This window comes from Psittacula echo (genome assembly GCF_963264785.1).
Source record: "Psittacula echo genome assembly, chromosome: Z".
NCBI classification, from domain to species: Eukaryota; Metazoa; Chordata; class Aves; order Psittaciformes; family Psittacidae; genus Psittacula; species Psittacula echo.
In genome coordinates, this window is record NC_137742.1 from 45953513 (window position 1) to 45979829 (window position 26317).

Below are 26317 nucleotides of genomic sequence, written 5' to 3' on the forward strand. Positions count from 1 at the left end.
CATGGCACAGAACACTATTTACATTGCAATCCTTGACTGTGTAATACATCTGGCATTTTTGGGCAGGATTCCTGAGCTAGGGGCCAGAAGCCCTTAAGTAATGATTTAAGGATGGAAAAAAAAATCATACAACTGACTTAACAGTGCTCATTTCTACTTTGCTGCACTTAGCTTTTGCTTACTGACTGAAAAGCAGAAATGCATCATACTGGTAAACAAGAGAAGGCTGTTTCTTTTAATTTATCTCACTGTTAGTAAATGAAGACTGCATTGCAGTTTAACAGCTCAGTTCCAGCTTCAGGTATACGGGTGTACAACACTGTACGTGTGCCTTAAAAATATCAGCTTTTCCTTGCACATGAGCAAAATACAGATGTTTCAAATACACAATGATTACTTGTATATTTGAAGTTGGAATTGAGCTCAGTACAATTCTCTGAAGGAGCACCACCTTTCCAGAAAGAGTCAGGTTATGGTTCTGCTCATTCCCTTACCTCTTATATATCTTGCTCAAGCACTGAAATAACTAAGTTTTCCAAAATCAAGAAGTTAAAGCCAAGACATTCATTCTAAAACCCAAAATTTAGATCTCCATACATCAAAACATCTATATGGTCAGCAGTTTCCATAAAGGGCTTTTTACCTTGTGAAACAACTGCTTCTGCCAAATTCAGGCTGTTTACAGCAACTGAGATGATACTGAATGAAAATAACAGAGAAAAACCAGTAACAAGTACATTGTATTTATAGATACTAAGCTAAGATAATAGAGCAAAACCAGGGAATTAAGAAAAATAGAATTTATTTTCAAATTCTGAATTCAAAGCTACTCCTTGCAACTCCATCTATTTCTAGTGCAACGTACAATGAAAAAATACTCCATGTCAAAGTCACTCAATTAGCAGCAAGGATAAACATAGCTTATTGCATCCGGTATTCATTGGTCATATTTAGCATACTTTAAGTGGATAATAAAATTGGATATAACATATTAGAGTGGAGCAAAACATCCTCCTGTTCTCCTGGATTCATGGACACAGAAAGAAAGTGGCCATAGTAAGATAGCATACATTTTCAGTGCAGAAATCATGCTTCAAAGCACTGAGTTTTCTGTTGGCAGGCACTGCCTTGGGAATCTGTTGCCCCAGTAAAGCATCAACAGCAAAAATACCAATACAGTTTTTGCAAGTTACAATGAAAATCATGTATCTTTATCTTTCTGAAATCTGGCAGGGTACTACACTTCTGGCTATAGAACTGTCACAGCCTTTAAGAAGTTTTATTGATTTCTTCAGGTTTTCCCAGGTAGGCTGACTCACAAACACAAATGGGGAAAGACCTCCTGCATAACACAAAGCAGGAGAGATTAGAGAAATGAAAAGAACTAAATGCATACTGAAGATAAAAAAGAATGATTGACAAAATATATACCTATAACTGTACAGTAGACACAAAGAAAAATGAACTTTTTTGTAAAATTCTGCCCTTCGTTCCTGCTGAACTCAAAAAAGAGCAGCTAGAACCATGTATATCCATGCCATCATTTGCAGAGAGAAAAAGCACTGTCAAAGGCTGGAAGACTGAACTATATTCCATACACAGGAGAAAATGTCTGACAAGGAACAGCCCTACAAGGTCTACAGCCAAAACGCTGTTTTCACCAATCGGAATATTCCTAAAAAGCTAGCTATGGGCAGAAAACTTTACAAGCATGGTTTTACCTGAGTTCTCATAGGTTGAAGAATGTAATTCATTGTTAAGCTAAAAGGATTGAGCATAAAAGTCCATGAGTATCAAAATAAGAACATGTTCCATTAGACACCAAGAGGAAAGCTGCTGCTGACACATTAAAACTAGCATCCTAGTGGACACAGCTCCAACAGGTCATAGGGAGGTCAGCTTTGAAGAAATCCAAATGAAATATAAACATGGCATTGTGAAAACCAGACAAATCTCCAATAGCTTTGTCCAGCCAGCACTAATCTAGGCATCAGCTGTGGTGCATAATCTAAACAAAGAGATCAGTCGGTTCATACATCTGGAAGCTGTCATAATTTGGAGCTTCCTAACGGTTATGTGGAGCTGAAACATTCACTTGCATGCAACAGCCTTTAAATTTGTTGAGTGGTCAAGAACCGCTACATGCACAGGCTACATAGTATCACTACTTTCTGCGGAACCACCACAAACACCGTTTAATAACAGGGCTTGGACCATCTCTTTCCATGGCAAAAAAAATAAACCATGAAAATGCATAGAGTCTGGGTGAGGAGCTAAAATTTTCCTTAATGCATTCTCTGTTGAAAGTAAGTATGAGTAGTCACGGCTTTTGGAGTTCGTTCTTGTCTGAACCCAGTGTCTGCTGAGGAATAATGAGAAAGGAAGGCCCATTCTCGCGAAAAAAAAACCCCAACAGTTCACTTAGCAGGTAACAGGAGCTGGTGTAGACCTCAGACTACTCATGCCACCTTCACATAGCACTACAATAACAGCACAAGCCAAGCCTACAGCTGAAGTAGCTCTTCTGCTTGCCTACACTATCCCTGTTCCTGCTCAGTGGGGACCAACAATAATGAACTGTTGCTTTCAGCTGCTCTATTTCCCTCCAGGATTTCTATGCCGAAATTTCCAAGCTCCCCTGAACTACAGAAATGCCTTCACACACTTCACAAGCAGCAAAATCCCCAGAGTGCAAGATGACACTCAAAGCTCAGAAGAAGGGAAAGCGGAATGGTGCAGCCAAGGCCCTGCCCTGTTTAGATACACATTTCAACAGGGAAGGAAACAGATCCTTTCAAACGAGGATCTGTAGAATATATTCTGCCAGGGACATTGGCAACAGTGTGTTAAGTTTGGAAATAATAATGAAGACTAATTTTCTGCAGCCTTGAGTAAATTAAATGCCTCTAAAGTCTGAAAGACAGGAGGAACCCCGCAACCATCCACTTACACCTTAGGAGGGGGTGCCAGCTCTACAAGAGATCCTCCCCTTGCACTTCTGAGAAAGGGGGGTACCCTGGTAGTCTGCTGTGGCTTTGTACATGGGTAAGGCCTAGCTACACTAAAGTCATTCCAAGTTCTGCCACTATATTCAGTGAGTTCATTCTTTCCCTTCTCAATGACCAAAGGATGGTCACATTAATACCTTCATTAAAACCCTTACAGATGAAACACAGGAATTTCAAACACTGAAGCTGTTTTATATATGAGCTTTTCAGCAAGTAGCACCAACTCTGAGCAGTAATATGGACACTTGTCAAACTAGAACTTAACACAGACTCACAGTGATTTTTAAGGTAATAGCAGGCCCTTGAGAGATGACAATCAAACACCTGTATAAGTAAAACCTTCTAACATCTTTTCTTAGAAACTTTCAACGTAAAGGAACAGTGGGCTTTCAAGTTCACACAAATGTAACACCCACTATCCCAGTGTTTTTATCCACAAACATCAAGTAAAGCTTAAGTACTAGAAGTTGATGTTATTTTCAAATCAGAAGCATGGACTCAAATAGTCTTATGTTTTGACCAGTAAACGTTAAAAAGAGCATGCTGCCCAGATGATTGTTCTACAGCCATCACGTGGAAACATCACTGCTACTTTTCGATTTCAGAAACAAATTACTAAATAGTCATACTTATTTGAAATGAAACAGGACTTGGAATTTTCCAGACAAACACCATTCAATGAACTTTCAGTACGCACAGTGGAACACAGCACAGTGCAAGACAATATTGAGAGATAATCAACCTCTTATGTCACCTGATACAGATGAACCTAATGGATCTGGTGATGTGATCAAGACAATCTTTCAGGCTGTCACACAGCCTACCAACACCCCACCTCAGATTCATCAACAGGGTAACTTCTGCTCTTCTGCCATCTACATTGTGTATTCAATGTGGTGATGCAGGTGCAAGCACATCTAAACCAGTACTACTCCTCTGCTCTGCGCAAATCATCACTGTACTGGGAGTGAGGAATTATATTCAACTGTGTTCAAACCAAATGCTACTCCATCCCAGTCACATAAATTTGTCTCCTTGAAACAACAAATTCACACAGATTTGTTCCTTTACTATACTTCCTTGCTTCTACAAAGAGTACTAGTGTAAAGTTAACTGATGCCTTAGGCAGAACTTAAGAATAACTTTCCTCTCCACCTGCACTTGATCCTTCTGGGTTAAGCAAACTGAGAATCTATGGAAATAATACCAGTTCCTGCATCACTCACACACTTTCCTCATTTTCAACTCATGCTGATGTTGCACAGGCAGATTAATGTACTTTAAGACGGGTCAGCCATAAATACTATAGTAACTTGATTTTTGCCCTTTTAGAGTGAAACACTGCTACACATAGCTCAAATCTTCACTTACAAACTGTTTCTGCTGTGCACACTCAGGCCTAATTCACTTACAATTAGAACACACTGTGTTCCAAGTACCAAAACTGAACTATGTGGCTACTGAGGCACTATGTTTCCCCTGCAGGATGTCCTATCCCTACCTGTATCACGCATTCTCTTCCCTCAAACTGTCATAAAGAAGGGGCTCTGCACGTTAGAGCTTGTTCAGCTTCATGAAGAGGACTACTTTAAGAGGGAAAGGTCTGACTGAGCTACAGCTAGTGCAAAACGTCCAGAAACCAAGAAAGGAAGGAAGGAAGACCATGATCTTCAACCTCTTAGAGAAGAAAAATAAAGAAAACGAGGAAAAAAATACCAATACAATAGTGACATGAAATGAATTATCAACGAACAAGACTAGACCACCTCTCCCCTTATGAGCTGCTCCAACTAATGCTATTCAAGGCATTTCAGTAGCCAAATTTCAAGCTCCACTTAACAGAACCTTCTCTGGAGCCACAAAACTACTCTCTTTCAGAAGCAGAGGCTGTGAATTTATGTGTGACTCCTGTTCACACACAGGATCTTAGCGTGCTTGTTGCACTGGTAGCAAAATACATAACCAGTTATGGGCATGATTTCCATCCAGAGTACTTTCTAGTTATGAAGGGATGTTTCTAAAAGCACATCTGTGTTCAACAAAATACAGTCACAGAGGAAATCAATGCAAAGCCCTTTTTTTTCCCTCTCAAGGGCGTATGATGTATAAAGATGCTAAACAGTCTCCACAACTCTAGCATGCATGGACACCCACACAAAGCAGTTCAACTAAAGCTGAATGGCTGTGGATAACAGAACTGCCACTAAAATGCCAGTCCAGAATTTGTTTGCCAAAGCAACTGAAACAAGCATCCCTCAGTAGCAAGATATGCGCACGGGGATGACAGACCTGCTGATGTGCTGAGGGCAGAAAGCTGTATGTCCCAGTCAAAGATGCCAGGGACCTGGACTACAAGAGAGATGCAGGGCCTGAGGTCATACTGTGGGACACAGACTAATAAATGAAGTGCTTGAAGAGCAGCTAGAGGATGACTGTGGGCTGCTTTTTTTGGGGGGGAAAGAGGAAGAAGGGAGGTGGTTTTGTTTTGAATAAATAAAAAAATAAATAAAAAAGGCAAAAAGCTACCCTACAACACTTAATGTCAAGAAACAAGCTGAGAGGAAAGCCAATTTGGTATCAGAAGGCACACAGAAGGGCGTGAGTGCTGGCATAAATCCTGAAGGTGAAACACTACAGGAAAACTGAAAAAATTATGATTTGGAGATCTGTTTTTCTTTTTCTCACTTTGAAAGTTTGCCTACCCAGTGGGTTTCTAAACTTATGTAAATATTTCAGCCATAACAGCTTCAGGCCCAGACTACTAATCATTTACCTTGGAATGTGCTTGGCCTTAAAAACTCATTCAAATTTCTTTTCACTATTTTTAATTAATTGTGTTATGGGTTTAAAGCAACCGTTTACTTCCTGCAAACTTGCACTGTATTATATTCCATGTTCTATGGTATTCAGAAATACACCATAGAAAATCAGTCTCTTTATTTAAATACTGCCAATTCATTCAGCAGTAAGAACTGTAAAAAGCTTCAGTGGCAAATCAAACTGTTACTTGAAATACATTTCAGTAGTGTACCAGTGGACATACTGGAATACCAGATGATGAGGCCCCTCAGGCCTTGAGGGGTGAACTACTCACTGGGCAAAAACTGCCTAGAGGGCCAGGCCCAAAGAGTGGTGGTGAATGGAGATAAATCCAGTGTGCAGCTGGTCATAAGTGGTGTTTCCCAGGGCCCACAGTACTGGGGCCAGTTCTGTTTAATATCTTGCTCAGTGCTGTGGACGAGGGCATTTAATGCACCGTCAGTTTGCAGATGACATCCAGTTGGGCAGGAGTGTTGGTCTGTTTGAGTACAGGAAAGTTCTACAGAGGGATCTGGACAGGCTGGGTCAATGGGATGAGGCCAACTGTATGAGGTTCAGCTGGACTACGTGCGGGGTTCTGCACTTCTCAGTCACAACAACCCCATGCGGCACAAGAGGCTTGGGGAGGAGTAGATGGAAAGCTGCCTGTTGGTAAAGGACCTGGGAAAGTTGGACCTGTTGAATGAGTCAGCCGTGTGCCCATGTACCCAAGAAGGCCAACACATCCTGGCTTCTATTGGGAATAGTGTGGCCGGTAGGGCCAGGGCAGTGATCATCCCCCTGTACATGGCTGCACCTGGAATCTTGTGCTCAGTTCTGGGCCCCCCACTACAAGACAGACATTGAGGTGCTGAAGCAGGTCCAGAGGACAATAAAACAGCTGAAGGGTCTGGAGCACAAGTCTGATGGGGAATGGCTGAGGGAACTGGGGGTGTTTACTTTGGCAAAAGGAGGCTGAAGGGAGTCCTTATCACTCTCTACAACTACCTAAAAGGAGGCTGTAGTGAGGTAGGTCACCTTCTCTCAGGTGACAAAGACAAGAGGAAACAGCCTCAGGTTGCACCAGGGGAGGTTTAGATTGTATATTAGAAAAAACTTAGTCACTGGAAAGGTTGTCAATCATTGGAACAGGCTGCCCAGGGAAGTAGTGGAGTCACCATCCCTGAAGGTATTTAAAAGATGTGTAGATGTGGTGCTTAGTGACATGGTTTAGTGGTGGACTTGGCACTGCCAGATTAACAGTTGAAGCTGATGATCCTAAATGTCTTTTCCAACATAAACGACTTTTCAATTCTATATTTGGCCAACATTGCCCAGTTCATTCAAACTCTCAGTAAACAAAAGATAAAGGCAAAAATAAGACAGGGTCCCTAAGTATAATAACCTCCAGAGTGCACTTTCATGCTGTCAGGAGCAGATGTATACAAAAATAGAAAAGTGAGTTTGGTCATCGCTTTCCGCTTCTGCATAGGCAGAAGAGCATTTTCCGTACTATCTCCTTCTATGCCTGTTCTTACTCAAATTCTCAATCTGTAGTTCTATCTTTAGTTTCGCAGCAGAAATATGAAACTGTTATTTGTTAGGGTTATTTGAGTAACACCTGGCTTATGAGTGGAACACTGACAGTCTCTACCAAGAAAGCACATTCTAGCAAGCTCTTTTGTGTAGATAGTCATGTAGTGCTAGAACAGGAAGACCAGAAGTTGAATTAAATCCAGAATACTTTATTTTATCTTAATCAGCTAGCTTTTTTTTTTTTTTCCCAATCTAGAAATGCAAGGGTTTCTAAAGGCAGCATTTTAATACTTTTTTTTTTACACTATTTATTTCTGACATGAAAACTAAACTCAATAGATGTGAAATTAGAGAGGTCAACTCTGTATAACCAGCTGTGTTATGAATTCATCTTGGCCATAAAAACCTCAGAGATCAATTTCAATCAGATTTTAAACCAGGGACTTTCCCCCTCCCCACTCCATAAAGCAATAATGACATGAGAAGAGGTCAGCACAGCAACTGAACTAAGCGGCTATTTTGCAAACTTATTTGTCCCTTGAGAGCTGCATTTTTTACTGCTGGGCCAGTCATACAGGCATCATCAGCAAGTAGTTTCTTGGTATTACAGAGTTACAAAAAGCAGGTGCCATTAAGCGGATTGGATCAACCTTCCAAGTAAGAGAACCCCGGTAATATCAGGACAATAAACATCAGGAAAGCGTGCTGGATGGAACTGCAATCATGTATTATTTACCAAACACTTACAGAAAAGCAGGGACAAAACACATTATGAGCAAACATTGACAAAAGAAACTTTGACGCAACAACCTCACAAGGACTTAAAAATGTTCACAATCATTTGCATGAGTATATAAGGTACTCAGGACCTAGTGACCAGTACAGACTCTGAATGAGCATCTCTGCCTATAGATGGGATCCTGCACTGCCTGCTCTCTTTCTCAGGGCTGCTAAAAGCAGATCTCATCATATTTCAGGATCCTGGACTACATGGACCAAAAAACAGTTCAGTTAGTCACACATTACTTTCCAAAAACAAAACCAGTACTCACTAAGCGACCCGTGAACCTCATCCTGACCCCAGTATGGCTGTCATCTGCAATGGTGGAATCTGGCCATATACGCTCCAATTCATTCAGGACAGATCACCTTCCTAACAGCCGCTAACTTTGTTTGCACTCAGCACTAGCTTTTCCACACTCTCACATACAGAGAGCTATTTAGTAATGATTATTTATGCAGCCTTCCATATTAACTTTTATAAGTCACATTCTCCTGCAAGCGACTTTGACATAAACCCAGCGTAACTACCGCAGTCAAGGAACTCTGTTTTCACATCAACCCACCTCACGAGGGAATATGATGCTAAGTAAATTTTCCCCCAGGAAAAAGGAAAAAAAAAAAGAAAAAAGTGAGAAAACACAGCTGAAAAGAAAAAAAAAAACCCCAAACCCCAGATCCAAAACCGCGGCCTCCAGGAGCGGTGGTTCCCGGAGACGGGCACCCACCCAGGCCTGCAGCACCACCGCTTGAAGGATACACGGGCCCGCGAGGGGGGCGCTGGCGACACCGCTTTACAACCCCACATCCCGTGTTTCTTCCTGGGGTGGTGGTGTGAGCTGCCAAAGGCAGCCCCGGCCCCCCGCACAGCTCCTCCCTCTTGCCAAGCCTGCCTTCCTATGCCGGTGTCCTCAGGCTAGGCCCGGAGGGACCACCACCCCCGGACACTGCCCGCAGCCACCCCCTTTCTCCTCGGCAGCCTGTTTTTCTTCTCCTTTTTGGTCCTTTCCCACCTGTTTTTCCTTTTTTTACCTGACACAAACGCTCCCCCCCCGCTGAAAGCTGTCCAAGCCAAGGACCACACACAGACACCCGCCCCTCCGCGCCGTTCTCCTCACCGACCGCCCCCTCCCCCCCGCCGCGGGCACACGCACTCCCAAAATGGCGGAGGGGCGCCTCCCGGCAGCGCGCCCGCCTCCCACCGCCCACGGGGACGCTGAGACCGCCGGCCACAGCCCGCCCGCGCGGACAGACGGGACAGAGGCGGGCTGCGGGGGGGCGCCCTGCCCTGCCTTCCCCTCCGCGCAGCACACGGCCTGCCGCCGCGGTCTCTCCCCCTCCGGGGGCGGAGAAGTGGTACGCACCGCCCGGAGTCGCGCGCCGCGGCCCAAAGCCCGCCGCAGCCCGACCGCGCCGGCGGCAGCCCCTCCCAGCCCTGGGCTCACGGAGCGCGGGGCCTCCGCCGCTCCAGGCGAGCGGACCCGGCCGGGCATGCGGGGAGGGACGGGGACGAGACGGCCGCGGGGAGAGGGGCACTTACCTTCCACCCACAGCTCCTCCACGTTGGTCTCGAGATTAGCTGCCCTTAATCCTACAGCGAAAGCCCCAAAAATCAGGAGGCCGACAACCAAGAACTTCCCGCAGTTTTTCTGAATGTAACAGCCCAGTTTAAATAACAGTCTCTGAAACTTTGCTCGCAGCCACAGCGGCGCTTTCCGTCCCGTCGCCTTCCCCTGCAAGGCAAGAAGAGGTCAGTAGTAGAGGGGTTGCGAGGGGAGAGCCCCCAGCCCCCCGCAGCACCCCTTGGACCGAGGACGGAGCGGTCCAACCGCCGCCCCAGCCGCAGGCACAGGCCGAGGTGTACCTGCGGTCAGCCGACCTGCTCCCAGCGCAGCGCTCGGGGCGCGGTGGCGCCGCCGCATCAAGTCCCGGCAGCCGCCACCTGCGCTGCCCACCGTGCTCCCCTCGCCCCCGGGGCACTGCCCGCGGCGCCCGCTGGCGAGAGCCGGGGGTCCAGTGCAGGAGCAACCGTTTCCGATAAACCGCAACAGCCACAAAAAAGGAAGATAAAAGCCCCTTTTTGTGTTCTCAGAGCTCTGAAGGGCGGGGGGGGGGGGGGGGGGGAAGATGGGACGGGGGGGAAGATGGGACGGGGGGGCCGGTGGTGACGGAAAGCTAGCCGGTAGCAGTTTGCTGCCTTTCCCCCATTCCCGGCTCTTAGCAAGGGTTTGATGCTGAGGCAGGACCCACGTGGTGAGCAGCGCTGTAAGATCAGAAGTAATTCATTTCCATAGAGTTTGGAGACGCTGTGTGATCTGAATTAGGAAGTAGAGCAGCCATCTGTAAGTTACGACAATATTTGTGAACGGAAGAGGGCAGCCACATGGATTTTCTTTTTTTTTTTTTTTTTTTTTTTTCCCCCTTCTCTCCTCCTCCTTTCCCCCTTCTTACAAAGCCTAGAAATCCGCTCCCTGAACTTAGACCATCCCCGCAGCAAGGCAGCTTTTTGAGCTTGTTTACTTTGAACATTTTTTTGGCCAGCGGAGGTCGGCGGAGAGGGCCGTACCTCCGCCCCACCAGGGCCGGTCCGGGCTCCCGGGGCGCTCCGGCAGCTCCAGCCCTCCGCAGGGACCGGCGCGTCCGAGAGTTACTGCAGCAGTTTGTTTACGGCCCTCGCTCCGTCTCCGACCCCCGGGGGAAGGAAGCCGCTGCTAGCTTTCACTGCCGAGGGGAGCCCCTCTCCGAGGGCAGTCGCCGCGTCGGCGGAGGGGAACTTCACAAAAGCACGACTTCTGCCAAGAAAGCGGCAGCCCGCCCGCTTTCTCCCCAGTCCCGGCCGGGAGCCGGTGTTGCCGAGATCGCAGAGCTCTACCAGGGGATGCAGAGGAAGCGGAGGGGGAGAAGGAGAATGGGGCCAGGGGCTAGCCGGGGGGGAGGCCGGGAGCGAGCCGGGGCTGGCTAGGGAAATTTAACCAGAGGAGTGCTCCGCAGCGCAAGCACGCAGCTGGGCAGGCACAGGCGAGCAAGGAGGGAAGGAGGGCACTCTCTCCCGCACTGAAGAGTCACAGACGTCCCTCTCTTTTTTCCCAGCATTTTATTGGTGGCCGTTTCATTTCCATCTCCTCCTTCCACCCCGAGAGAAAACACACCATCCCCCTCCTCCCCCGCCGAAAAGCAGCTCTAGCGCTAGCTTGTATCTCTGGAAAAAAGAGTGAGAGATTGAATGCACCTTTGAGATCTGCTCCAAGGCGAAAGCCGCGTCGCAGTAGCTCGGCCGCTGCAGATACTCCCGGTCGGGCGCCCCGGAGCGCCGATTCCCTCCGGTCCTTCGCCGCCACCCGCCGCCGCTCCTCGCCGCCCGGCCGGGGTGGCCGCCGCCGCCCGCGCTGCTGCTGATCTCCAGCTCCGACGCGTTACCGGCCGAGGCCATGTTGCCGCCGCCGGCGGGACGGGGGAGCTGCCGCTGGCGCTGCCGCGGCGGGCCCCGGGGCCCCGGGGGCGCGGTGGGGCCGCGGGGGGCTGGCGGCGCTGCGGGCCGCGGACTGCTGCTGCTGAGGCTGCTGTGGGAGCTGCCGCCGCCGCCGCCGCTGCTGGGGCTGCTGCTGCTGCTGGGGCTGCTCCGGCGCGGCCGCCTCACGCGGGGCGCGGGGCGGCGGCTGCCGCCGCGGCCGCTCCGGCCGAGTCGCTCCCCGCGGCTCCCATTGCCACATCGCGCGCGGACCCCGAGCTGCAGGCGGCCGCTCCCCGCGCCCGGCGAGGGCGGGCGGGCGGGCGGGCGCGACCCCCGGCGCCCCCCGGGTGCCGCCGCCGCCGCCGCGCTTTCCTCCGCTCCCGTTGAAATCGCCTCCTCCGGCCGCCGCTGCCTCCGGGAAGCCGCTGTCCGCTGCGGCTCTCAGCGGCGGGGCGGCGGCGCGGCGGGCCGCGACTGCTGCTGCTGCTGCGATGCCTCGCCGCGCTGCACCATCCTGCCTCAGCGCCGGGGTGCTTCCCGCGGGCCGCGGGGCCGGCGGGGCTCCGCGGTCGGCCCCGCCGCGGCGGCGGGCAGCCGGCTGCCTGGCGCTCTCCCCCGGCGTGTGCGCGGCAGCACCGAGCTGCAGCCCCTCGGCTCAAGAGATGAGATGAAGAAGAAAAAAAGGACTCTCTCCATTTGGATAAAGAGGAGGAGGGGTGGAGGGGGGGGGAGTATGAGAGGAGAGAGAGCGAGAGAGGGAGAGGGAGGAAAAAAAAAAAAAGCGCTGAAAGCCCGCCCCCGGGGCTGTCAGATGGCTTGGGTTTCTGCGAGGCGATTGGCTCGGGGAGGGCAGAAATTACTCAGCAAACATGACTATTATTAGCTGCTTAGCAACAGCTCACCAAAGTAGAGAGACCACCCAGGCCGGCAACCCTTGTGTGTGCATCTCCAGCTTCAGGGGGAGCCTTAAAGAGATCCAGCCTTCCTTGCATGCAATACTTCCATTAAGGAATGCCTTCCCCCCCTTTCTTCTCCGTTTTCTTTTCAAGAAAGTTTTCTCCCCTCTCTTTTTTTTTTTTTTTTTTTTTTTTTTTTCTCCCCTCTTTTTCCTCCCGGGATGCTTGCACACAAATACACGCGGGGAACTTTCTCGCGATCGACATACAGAAATATATTTTCCCCCTTTAAAAAAGAGAGGGAAACGGGGGGAAAGCAGCATTAAACGCTTTCTAAAGCCCTTAAAAGAAAATCCTTTTAGAGGCACCTTGGCCTCAAGCTGCAACAAATACTGGGAGGTCCGAGCTGAATTCCCAGGCTTGCAGAAATAATGACAGGGTGGTGGATACTGCGGTAGAAAGTGCCAGATTTTTCTCCCTCTCTCTTTCTTTTTTAACTAAAGAGGAGTCTTAGTTCCTTGCAAGAAAACCACTCCGTCGAGTTAGAAAAGCACAATGAAAACGTAACAGTTAAGAGAGTTAAACCCGCTCGGTAGCTAGCCTGTTTCAACTTAGGACTCATTCTTTAACTGAAACCTGAGGAAAGCCAATTTTAATATGTTTTTAGTGTAAAAGTCCATGAAACGCAGCCTGCCTGGCCGGGCTAAACACTTCTTGAACTATACGCGATTGTTTACTTTTTTGGCACCGCTTCTCCCCTTCTCTGTTCATTGAGAATCGGCCTTTAATTGCTGCCGTTACAGCTGCGCGCAGTGCCCCCAGCCCCGGGACTGCCCGCCCCGACTCCCAGCGCGACTCCCCGCGGAGGCTCTGCGTCCCGGCGGACCTCTGTGCGCATCAGTGCGGAAGGCAGCGGTTAACCCTCCCCGCGCCCTATCCGGGAGGCGCTTGCGGTGGGGGGCTGCCCGCCGTGCCTTCCCTTGGCTTGGTGTGGGGGGGATAGAGAAAAAGAGGGGAGCGTGGGGATCCGAGGTGCAGGCGCAGCGCGGCAGCTCCCCGCCCCGGTGCCGCGCACCTCTCCCTTCAGCCCCGCCAAGCCTGCCCGGGGCAACTGCCGTGGGCTAAAACTCCTAGCCCCTGGGCGCTGCCCGCGCCGTCCTCCTAGCGGCGGGGCTGGCCAGGCTGCCAGGCATAGAGCCCCAGGGCCACCGGCGGCAGCGGGCTGCGCACCCACCGCACCGCCCATGCGGAGGTTCCCTCCGTGCGACTGCCTATAAGTACCCCCGGGCAGGGATTTTCCGGAGTGACAGCCGCCAGTGAGGGGGTCCCTCTTCCTTTCCGTCCCACCTCCGTTTTTCCCGCGCTGGGGGAGACCTGCCTCCGGGAGGGCCCGGCCCTGTACTCCGCACAGGAGTGTCTCCAGAAAAGCTGCTGGAAACAGCTAGCTGTCATAGCAAGCACACGTAGGTGCATATCTGCGGGAGAAGGAAACCTAAAGAGAGCGGAGGGGGAAACCGTTTTCTGTTGGAGGCTGAAACCCGCACCTGGGATGCAGTAGGTTACCTCCAATTCAAATTTCCACTGGGAGGATGACCATCTATCTCACTAGGAACAACGGTGCCACTGCTTCTGCTCAGCTTCACTGGGTCTGGTGGGGTGGCATATATAGGGGACAAAGAAAGAAGGCATAGATGAAGAGGCATTTTGGTTCTTCAGCCTCCCAGCAGGCTCTGAAACCAGGGAGGAGTGTCCTTTCAAGTGCCTCGAGCCCCCAGAGCTGCCCTGCCTGCCTCCTGCTTGCTAGGTTTCACACAATAGCCCAGCACCCGTCCTTGCTCCAGGTTCCAAAACCCAGCCTGAAGACTCAAATTTAACAAGGGCTATCTTAATCTCCCCTCTCTCCCTGTGGTCTGGAGGGATTTTTTTTTTCTTTTTAAGCATACACAAGAGATTAATTACTGCAGGGATCTAATTGGCCTTGTTTCTGTATTTTTTTTTTTTTTTCCCTTAAGAAGTGTCAGTGTAAAAGTCTCCACTTGGGTGGTCAGAGCAGCGGCTGCCCCGGTTTGCCTCATAGCTGATGCCTGTGCGCTACATTCCTGACAATAATGTTGTTCCTAATCAATCTGCCCTTATTTACATTTGTAAGCGCTGCTGGCTGTGATATGCATGCCCTGTGTGTGCAACTGTTCCTCCACACCAAGGGCTTTTTCCATCCTCAGCAACTCGCAGGGATCCCACAGGTTTCTTATCTCAGTCTTGCACTGTATTGGAGGCCTGGGAAGCAACCTTTTATACCTGCTCCTCCCAATTCCTGGACAGCCAGGGCTGGCGTACAAGAATCTCAGCTTTGACTTTGGCCATAGTGGGCTCATTTTATGACGTTCTGCCTCTTACTTAGATCCTCTTTGTGCTCATAACCTCAAATACTGGAAAGCTTCACACTTTCTTCAGCCAGGTGAGGGGTCAAATTCAATAGAGGTCAACAATGGGTAACAGGTATATGCACAGATTTCACTTTTTTCCAGGTTGCTTGTGGGCACGCCACCAAGACCACTGCACTGCTGGAGCATCTGATTACCTTAATAAAGAAACGGCACAGAGATTAAGTGCTTTGGTTTCATTTTGTAGGTGCTACAGGTCAGCTGACCGTGGCAGAAGAAGGACTTGCAGTAAAATACCCTGGTTTTGTCTATTCCCTCAAGGTTTTGGCTATCGTACACGTTTTCATCGCACAAGAGCACAGGTCTGTCCCAGCCCTGAGCTCCCCACGCACGCCTGGCGGTGGCTTTGACATCAGATAAGGTCACGAGGCAACACCTTCGCTGGGTTCTACAGGGCAGCCTCAGCGTCCCCGTTTCCACTGGCAGTGCCCCGCTTGCCACCGGCCACCAGAGGCCGCAGTCCAGGGGGTAAGGGGGGGGGGTGGGGTGGTGGTGTTGCGGCACCGGGGAACCGCTCCGCAGAGCAGCGCCGCTCCCGGGGAAGGAGACGGCTGCACGAAGCGAGCCCTCTCCGCCGCCGCAGTCCTGCGAGAAAGGGAACTGCTCGAGCCAACTTGTCAAAATAATGCGGCTAATTACCCCTGATCTCCTTTAATGGAAAGCTGCTCTGCACTCCACAAAGGAGCAAATGAGGGATCTACAACACCAACCCAGCAGCGCTGGCATTTTCTTCCGCGGAGGGCTGCGGTCAAATGTGCCTCCGAAGGAGCCTCCGAGATCCCCGCGCTCCTCCCGCGCAGCAGCGGTCTCCCAGGGGAGGAGCAGAGGGCCGGGAAGCTGCGCAGGGCAGCGGCGGGAGCGACAACCCTGTCTCTGCAACAGCTGGAGGACACCCCAGCCCCAGCAGACCTTGTCATATTCTACGAGGAATTAGCTCTATAAACCCAAGTCGTCTTCAAGACAGATTCTTTTCCTGGCAAAATGCCCTGACACTTGCAGGACATTAATGTACATAGAGAGGGGAAAGTTACACTGAACCTTTTTTAGCTGTCCCTGACAACACCGGATCTGTGTAAAGGTATAGCTCAAGTCTTGCATTTGGCAGAAGGCAGGTCATTCATTTTCATGATCTCTGCGATCGGGTCTTGCAGAAAAGAAAAAAAAGCTGAGCGACACAATCTCTTTGACCCACTGCTGGAGCAACAAATTTATTACAGATATAGGCGTGAGAAATGAAAAGGAAGTAAAACAATTCAGGCTCATTGTATGTCTTTCTTTCATACTGCTAATCCGGTTTACACATCACGCCTACATGTCTCAATAGGGCTTTATACACTGTGGCCAAGGCAGAACAAAATAAAAGGTGTGTGTGTGTGTGAATGTGTGTGTGTGTGTGCATGTGTGTGTGAAGTAAGGATAAAACCAGAGAAGCCCAAGACGTTTTAATACACAGTGGGCTGCCAGTTTTATATCTGCCATCTCTCGAAAACAAATAGATTTTAAAGGATTCCTCCTCCTCCCCCTCCCTCCTTAGCCCTAACATTTCCTAACAATACTACCTCCTGTTCAGATACAGTGTCGGATTATAATCCAGACACACAATGACCCTAATAGCCCTAACCAGAAATTAGATACACCTATCAGACCGATGCCAAAATGATGTGGGACCCTCTAACCACAACTGGTAAATGCTCTCTGGTTAGGAGATGCCAAGTACCCACCTTGGCTGCAGCATTTCTTTTGAAACCATCCGATGACACCAGATATCTCTCCCATTCCCCTCCCCGCTTTTGTCCCCCCAGGTCTACTTCCCCTACTGGGGGTAAAGCAGAGAAGAACATCCTCCGGCCTCCAACCCATTGGACACACCACTGAACATCCTCTAGGCTCCATTCCGCCCCTAGGAGCAGCAGGACAACACGCACAGGACCGATGACAGCAATGCTGTACCAGTCCCGATGGCGCCGGGTATTAACTACATTCAGAGTCCGATGCTAGAGCCGGGAGCTGAAACCAGGGTTCAACCTCACCTCAGGCACAGCACGCATTTCACTGCTGTAGCAAGGGAGAGGCTGTCCCTCCTTTTCCTTACAGCTGTGTTTTCGGCAGCTTCCACTGACTGTGATCATTCAGTTTTAAAGAGAGGTAAAGGGTTCCTCAGTGAACCTCGTTTAACAAGCCCTGTCTAAGCCTCTCCGAGAAGGAAGAAGACGCGAACTGCATTTTCTCTGAGGCCCGTGTTTTGCGCCTGGCCCGTGTCGGGGTTCTGGTCCTCGCAAGGCAAGCAGTTTGGACCGCAGCTCACACAGGTGCCGAGATGCTGAAACTGGGGACCCACTTGCGTTTCTCCACAGGACTGCACAGCGTCACCGGAGGAGCGACTGCACACCCGTGGCGAGCATCCCCGCGCCTCCCCACCCGGAGCTTCGACCCATAGCACCGCCAAGGCTCGGGGAGCCTGCCAGGCGAGGGACAGAGCCGCGCCTGCACAGGGGAGCCCCGCCACACCCTGCCTCCCACTGCCGGGACCCGCACCGAGCCCCTGCCCCACTCTTCCCGCCGTGCTGGCGCTGTCGTCCCCGCTAGGGCCGGATCAGCAGCCCCGCTCCGCTGTTTCCCTACACGGCGGAGGCCCCAGATCCCTGAGTAGCCTCGGCCCCCGACGGCTGGATGGGGGTGTCTCCGTTCCCCGCCAGCCCAGGTTCCCAGCCACCAGCGGCCACGGCGAGGGCCCGCTCAGCCCCTCCAGCACCGCCCGGTCCCCGCCCCGCGCCCGGGATTTGACGCCGGGTCCCCGGGCCCCCGGCCCCGCTGCCGCCCCGCCGTGGCCCCCCGGGGCTGCACTTACCATCGCTGCCCTTGCCGGAGCCGCTTGTGGGGAGCCGTGCTGGAGGGCCGAGTGTGCCCTCATCCACTGGCACTGACGGCTTTAATGGGACATCAGTGTTTTCTTCCTCTGCCCTTCTCTTTCTTCTTTTCTTTTTTCTTTTTTTTTTTTTTTAATTTTTTTTATTTTTCTTCTTTTTTCTTTTTTTCCTCTTTCCTCCTCTTTTCTTTTCTTTTCTTTTCTTTTCTTTTCTTTTCTTTTCTTTTCTTTTCTTTTCTTTTCTTTTCTTTTCTTTTCTTTTCTTTTCTTTTCTTTTCTTTTTTCTCCTTCCTTCCTTCCTTCCTTCCTTCCTTCCTTCCTTCCTTCCTTCCTTCCTTCCTTCCTTCCTTCCTTCCTTCCTTCCTTCCTTCCTTCCTTCCTTCCTTCCTTCCTTCCTTCCTTCCTTCCTTCCTTCCTTCCTTCTTTCCTTCCTTCCTTCCTTCCTTCTCTTCCCTCCTTCCTTCTCTTCCCTCCTTCCTTCCTTCCCTCTCTCTTTTCTCCTTCTTCTTGTCCTTCTCCTCTTCCTTCTTTTCTTTCCTTACCCCAGAGGAACTGAAAGTGTAAAAAAATAACCCTCCTAGGTTGCGGGCATTCTGCAGAGTGCTGGAAAGCCTCACAATTACATGCCTGTTTCTATTAAGCAGCTCCATCGTCCTCCATGTGGGTGGTCTGGCTTTCAATAGGCAGGACCTGTCAGGGTCACGTGACGAAACCGCAAACGTTACCCCTTTACAATAAACTTTAGGGGAGAAAAAAAGAGACAAGAAGAGCAAACAGATGAGGAACGGGAGAGCCCCGTGCTGCCGGCGCGCACCGGCACCCCCCGCAACAACCCTGCCGCCTCTCTGTTCTCCCACCTTGGGTTTCAACAGGAGACAGAGAGAGACAGCGTGAAAGGTGCCAGGTGGTAGAATGCGGCTTTCTTCTCAAGAGGAATACATAACTGGGTGTGTAGGGAGAGGAGAGAGCAGAGTGCTCTGGCTGCTGAGCGCTTGCACTGCACCTGATTTAGTGTGTTTGGTTCTGAAAGGTTTATGCCTGTCCTGCTCATTTTTGCTAGAGGTCACTAGAAAGTCAGCGTTCAGGTGGTGTAGCAGCGCAATGCAAGAAAGCTCCAGTGAATTATACCTGAATGGAGAAGAGTACAGTGATTGTCTTTTTTTAAAAGCAACATTTTCTTGAATAGTTACAAACAGTGCAGAAATTCACTGCTACTTTTCTAGGATCTTGTGGTGGCTGAGTATCATTACAGGATCTGAGAGAAGTCAATGTTGACCTGGGATGGCAAATGTTGCTTCCACATTAGAGCACAGTGCAAGGAATAAATTCCATGTTCTTGGAAGGCATGTCACTAATTCTTTGTGGAAGATCCTTGTCCTCTAGTCAGTCACATTTGATTTGCTATCAGATTTGGTATATCCGCAATGTATTTTGAGAATAAAATATATTCCATACTGTCATAGCCTTGCGTCTAAGTTGCCCAGATATTTCTGTTTGTAATACATTTAGAAAATGTGCTTCATGATTGGGTTCAGTGATTTCACATGACTTTTTGGATACACTTTAGCAATGTTTTATCCATATTGCTCCTGCAAGAGAATTCCGCTAGTGGAAAATAATGCGTATCTTACGGTCATATGTTCACTATCAAGAATATAAAAACATTATATAAGAAAAACAGTTAGGAAATATCTTGCGATCAAATTGCATTAAACAGCCTAACTCCATACATATTCTTATCTGCATAAAACCAGGCTAGGCATCAAAATAATGAGCGAGAAGAACGTTTTGCCTACAAAACTGTTACTATTTTTACAAGACAGAGGGGCTTGTGTCAATGATAAAGAGTTGGGAGAGCATGGGAAAAGACATTTTACGGGATTTTTAAAGAGTACATGAAAAACATACATTACTTTTTATGGCCTCACTGATCAATCACAGAATTAGATTACTGAAGAAAAAGACAGCAGGGGTAGAGAATGCACAGATATTAATGGTTGTAATGCTCCAGTCTGTCCTCCCACCCAACACATTCAGTCTTCAATTTTCCAAAGAAACACATAACTCCTGATGATAACTTCTAGTGGCTTCTGACTCCATGTGTTGAACAGGACAGCACTCCCAGTGCATAGCCTAACCATGCCATATAGCCACAGCACTGTTGTTTAAGGGGGTAGGAGGCAAAATAACAGAATAACCACATAAAGAATCAACAATTATTCTGCTAGGGAAGAAAAGTGTGACAAAGCAATTCAGTGTGTGAGTGTGCAGTTTTAGAAAGAGGTGTGCAGTAGAGACTAAACTTTAGAAACAATGAAAAAATTGGAATGTTAGTGCATGTGTCCCGGCCCATGGGTTAGGCATGGTTGGACATGGATTGGAACTAGATGATCTTAAGGTCCTTTCCAACCCTAACTATTCTGTGATTCTATGTTAGGAAGCATGAGAGAAAATAACTTGAGAAATACAAGACTCCTTACTTTTTCAAAATCAAAAGTATATCAAATGCAAATACCATAGCTTTCATTGACTCCTTCTTTTGCCAGTCTAATTCCTCCAGGTACTTCTGTGCTACCAAGCAAACCTGACTCTTTGGCACCCCATGGTGCTGAAGTTTATAATGTGTTCAGAAAAAGCAGTGTAATCAGACATAAACAATTAGTTACTGATAATTGCAAAAATAGCGTAGTAAATACACAATTTATCTGTTTACCTGTCTTCGTGTCACACAGACATGTGACACAAAGGAAAGCGAAAAATAGACATCTATGGGGATCACCCAGAATATTTCAGAAGAGGAAGGCAGAGCTAACAGTGCCAGTTTCTTAATTCTGTAATGTAGCTATTTAAACAAAGATGATACATACAGCTGCAAGATTAAACCAGGGAAAAAATTACTTCATAACCATCCTGTTTTCTGTGGTATTTCCATAAGCACCTCCTACTATACTCTTTTGGAGGCTTCATGATGGTCAGGCTGGGGCTTTACGTGACACACACTGCTTTTATTTATGGTCTTATATAGCAAATAGTTTGGTATCTTGTCTGTAACTTCACTAAATTACTATCTACTAATAATAGCTATTACTAAATGGTAACTAACCATTTACATCTATATACGTATACCTAATGGAACTCTGGGGGAGAAAAATAGATCAGTTACTATGCAACCTATACTCTCAACAGAAGTAATGATTGCAGTCCATCGACAGTAACATCTGAAAATGATGGGAAGCAAAATTTGTAGCCTGGCAACCCTAACCATCATGCTGTCCTGCATAAGTAAAAATGACTGTGTGAGCTCCTGTTCACAGATTTGGTTGTCAGGAAATGGTTACTCAGGCTGAAAGCTCAAGGGCTTCTGGTAGGTAGTGCTCAATGGCATCTCTTGCAGCTTCCTAGCAGGGACAGGTAACCCTACAGTGGTCACTGCTGCCCTATTTATTCTACTGGTAATTACGAATAATAATCTGGAAGTTAGTTGTGGTTCTACTCGGGTGTCAGTGCTTCACAAGGAAAAGGAAGAGAATGGAAGGCAAGGGAAGGGAAAATGACAAAACTAAGCCAAAACTGACTTTGCTGCTGAAAACCAGACATCCACTCTTTCAGCAGCACCATGCTACAGGATCTTATCCTATTCCATTTCCTTTTTTTCCTGTACTAATAAAGACCATATTCAATCCAATTCTGTACTTTCCTTTTGAGGTCACTGTTGAAGGTCTTCAGCTCAAGCTATCTTGGTTGTAACTACAGGTGGTGCGGCCAAGAACACCATCCTGAACACGTGACAAGGCCACAATGTCAGTGACCATATGTCACACCTCTTTTGCAGATGCAATTAAGACTAGCTAAGATTAAGAAAACTGACTCCATGGTCAGGGTAACCTCATGAAAGACATGGACTGGTTTGCTTTTAATTGTTGTAGAGAGGAAGCACAGCTGTGGATGTAAGTCTGATAGTCCTTTGCTATTGGTATCATGAGTATCTTGCAGACAGCTGGTGGTATAAGAAACCCTAGGAAAACAGATGTTCAAATGGCAAACGTTCCCCAAAAAACACTATTGGAAGTCTTAAGGCCAGCTAGGTCATTTGCTCAGTCCTCCTTCTGAAGACAGGATTGATTAATATGATAGTCCTGTAAGATGATTGCCCAGTCTGCATTTTAAAATCTCCCTCCACAATCTTTCTGCCCAAACTGGTTCTGACTATTGTAAAGGGTTTTTTCCCGATGTCTAACCCAAATTTCCTTTTCTATAGCTTAGTCATATCACTTCTTGTCCTTTCAACAGTGAACATCAAGTTTATTTCCTTTCTCATTATAGAAACCTCAGAAAATTAGATTATCCATGTCTTTCTTCAGTTTTCAGTCTCGAGACAATTCATTCAACCTTTCTCCAGTGGCATATTTTCTAAATTTCTAATGGTTGTTATCAGTCTCTCCATGATTCTCCACAGCTGGTACAAATGGTGTGGAATCAAGACTAACACACAGTACTTCTCTCTGCAGACCCAAGCATGGAGTTTACCTTATTTGCAATTGTCACATTTTTTTTTTTTACTTGTGCTCCAGATAAAATCAAAAGAATTATGTTCCACCTTTTTATATCATATTCAGCTGTTATCAAATCTCATTATTTTCTTACCCACTTGACTTTGGTATCATATTGCAATGCAGTAAGCTTTCCAGCAAAAGTCTGGCCATTGTCAAACATGAAATGTTTTACCTTACCTCCGTTTCCTTATTATGTAAAAATACACTTGCTAATCTTACAAGTGAATTCAGAATTCACTGACTTATGTTAAAGATATTGCTTATAAAGTTTTTGAGTAAGAGTAGTCTTACCTGTGGTGTAGTCTTGATAACCTGGGAACTCAGCTGCTAGGAATTATCCCATCTTCCACAAGTCTTCAATAGTATATGTTCATTGACCAAGACTGATGATTTAGTTTGAATGTCACATCAAGGCTACAAGACCCAATGTCATATCAGGGATTCCCACCATACTAACAGAAATGTAGAACTGAAGGCAACTCTTTGCAGAAAGCAAATAAATGGTGTCCAGGCTTGGTATTAGCTCAATAAGCCCAAGAAACTTCTTAGGCCATCTCTCCCCTAATGGCTAGCGCTGGCCTGAGAGGTGTCTCAAGTTTATTGAGGTAATTAACCTAGCACATGAGATTTCTGGTGTGTTCATGCAGGAAATACAGTGGAGTCCCAGAAAGAATGCAAGTGACAGAAGGCAAAAGAGAAGCAGATCTCCTGCATAGTCTCTTCTTCTCCATCAGCCTCAAGCTGCACCTGTGAAGTTTCATATGTATCAGCCAATGTATGTGGCCTTTTGCTAATCCTCTAGGCTTAATCAGCCTAAAGATGATACAAACCACCTCCATCGGACCTAAGATTTCATGTGGTTCAGCAAAGCAACAGAAGCAGCATCACGTATCTGAGTGGTTGTGAATAATTTATCTTGGTCTAAGAAATGAGTCGTACCTTGTACCAACTGAAACCACGGTGATAAATGAGGACTTGGGATGTATGTTGAGGATGATGTGCAGAAGAGTATGACAGGCTATAAACATCCTGTTTCTACTGCAGCATTTCCCACATCCATACCTCTCCATGGGAGGCAGAGACACCCCTCTTCCAAGAGGGACTTGGGATTTGGTGAAAAATCCCTTGGGAACATGAGCAGGAATGAATTTGCTAAGTCATGGGACTCTAATAAGGTTTTGCTGACAGGTCATTTCTGCCTGTCTGCCACTTGAAGAAGTGTTATAGATTCAAAATAGAGTGATGGTAGTGTTGGGATGTTGGGGTCACATGTGCTAAAGAAACACCCAAGGGCAGTTTTGTAAGTCATGTTGATATTTAAAATTGGAACAAATGGTATAGTTGCGAATCCAGGTATACTCATGGGTACACAAGTCTTCCTGCAGCTCTGAGAGAGAACCATCAAAGTTACCTGCAAGTTAGGAACAGTGCCTGTGAATTTAATTATGCCAAGTTTAATTACAAATGAGAGGAAAGTTATTTGGGCCTCTGGAGTAGAGAGGTGTTAAGAGGTGTTATCTCCTGAGATAGTTGAGAGACAGGTAATTTATTGCCTAGGGAACACACAGAGGGTTTTGGAGGTAGCTGGAAGAGAAAACAGAACAAGTAAAGTATGCCCTAAAACTGCTAATGAATCCAGGATTTCTAGTGTCTGCTGTGGTTACATTTCAGTTCCCAGGTGTATCTTTTGAAGGGAGTTTTTAATAACAGAAAGGTTTCTGCACCCAAAAGTTATTATTTTCCCTTAAGCTGTACAAGCTGGACTAATGAAAGATATTATCTCTACCTACGCATATTCTCATTTTAACAAACTGGCAGCTCAGTACAGGGAAGTTCAGTGCATCTGAATGCCATACTGTTCAGAAGAAAGCCTGACTTTCCTCTCCTTGTCAGGCTTTTAGTTGTCCATCTGTAGATGGCAGGACAGACGTCTGCTTTGTCCTTTGCTGGTGTGTTTCAGCTCTGAAGCATAAGAACTGAAAGACTGCTCTTGGCATTTTAGCCATAGTGTTTTTCTTCCCATATAAATGCCAGCTACTTGCCTCCCAAAGATTATGATTGTGTTTTGCATGGTTTCTTTGCCTTTTCATTTTGTCAAGTACTTTCATGTTCCATTGGTGGAAGAGCAGCCAGTTAGTCTTCTCTACAATATTTAACAAGCCTGGGTAAAAATACTGCATTATAAATTGTAACCCAAGACAATCTTTTGGTAGAGTATTTCCTCTTGAATAACAATGGAAAAATTTCGCCTTTTATTTTGTAAAGTAGGGAAGGAATGCACAGAGCAACTCTTTCCCGCTTCCCCCAAGAATCATGCATCACAACACACTTCCTACATTTATTTTGGCAGTTTATTAATGATATTATTTAATATACTAGTAAATGAGTAAATGAAGTCTTAGCACTCACTGTGCTATTGCTCTAATATAAAAGTACATTGTAATGCTCTGCTACTAAATCTTTGCTCAATGAAAACTTAAAATAACATCTGTATTAATGAAGTTCAGTGACATGCTTTTGAGCATTCTGTATTCATCTGTAGCAAATTGTTTAGACAAATAGGCTAGTATTCACTACTCAAAGACACACACGTAAATGTTTATGAATCTATTTTGAAAGATGACTCATGTTTCTGTATCTTATCATTATTGCTACTACTGCCATTGAGCTCTGTTTGAAAAAAAGTTATTTTTTTTCTCTGGATAGGTGGCTGGAGCTTCTGCCATTTGCAAATGGGTATTTCAGCTTGCACTAGTAGTAGATCCACTATTAGATAGTGGACCTTCCAGTTCCTTGCTGACTTATGACTTTCATTTTCTGTTTACACACAGTGTTCTTGATTTTGGCAACTGCTTAATTTCCTCCACTTTGGAGAAGGCTAGAAGCCCGTCAACATAGAAGAAACCAAACAAGAATCCACTTTAAAATCTGTGACCTCACATAGCAATGCTGAGTGTTTATATCATTCATGCTTCTAAAATACCTGCAGTGGTATCTTTTTGTGCAGTAACTTGAGTGTAGACTGAGGCTACGTGATATCTGGATGGATGAGCTTTGAAAACCACAGCCTGTTAGAACCATGGGCTTATTTCCAGCTGTGTTGACTTCACTGAGAATTAATTGCTCTTGAATGAAGTAGTGCTGTTGATTTATTCGACAGAACTCTTCCATCTGAGTGAGCCCTAGAATTATGAGCTAGTTAAAGAGTTCATTGCTGTTTTCAAAAGTAGCAAAGCTGCTCATTTTGACCTCTTTACAGATTGTGTAAGAGTCACAATTCAGAATTTGTGACTCTTACACAACACAACAGAAATGTCATCTTTTTTTTTTTCTCCTGTTCTTTAGAAAGAATAGTTTTTGCAAGCCAGGTGCCTATATGCTACCAATAGAAGATATCTGTCCAGAGTGAAGAGTCATGAAACATACCAAATAAAGGAGAGCAGTAGTTCCAGATCTGCAGCTACCTGCTATTCTAGCCTTTTATATTTAGTTTGAATATCCTATACAAAAGCTGGCTGGACTGAGTGACACAAGGTTAAATTTTAAGCCACTATACAATGAACTGTACTGAACTGTACTTTGAAAACTCTCCTTGTCTGCTGACCTACATAATGTCATTAAAGCTTCTAACCCGTACTTTCTTGGTGTATTACTTCAAAAGAATGCTTTAGAATGTTAATTGCTTTAGATAATTAAAGAGAAATGAACATGCCTTTTGGCATACTCCACAGAGTACAGCTCTGGTTACAGGAAATGAATTCCATTCTCAGAATTGGCATTTTTTATTATTGCTGCTTTGGCAGTACCATGGCCTAGAATACTGTCAAGCACCAGAGAAAGGCTGACAAAATTAGTGAATCTGTCAAAAAGCCTCTTGTAGTGTGACACCAAGTGGAAAACCCATGCTTTGGTTAAGGTTGTCACTATCAGCACTACGGAGCTTTGTAGGTGAGGATAACTGTGATAGTAAGAAATCGGGGAATC

General features: G+C 47.0%; 1 protein-coding gene across 1 annotated transcript in view; it reads right to left on the bottom strand.

The window, feature by feature from the left end:
* PTCH1 (patched 1) overlaps positions 1-12001 on the bottom strand; it is a 69815-nt gene extending 57814 nt beyond the window's left edge. The window contains exons 1-2 of the mRNA XM_080638703.1: positions 11353-12001; positions 9664-9856 (exon numbers count right to left, since the gene is read on the bottom strand). Coding sequence (XP_080494829.1) covers positions 9664-9856; positions 11353-11553 — 394 coding nt within the window. The 5' untranslated portion in view covers positions 11554-12001. The remainder of the gene's footprint in view (positions 1-9663; positions 9857-11352) is intronic.
* Between the last annotated feature and the right edge of the window lie 14316 nt (positions 12002-26317).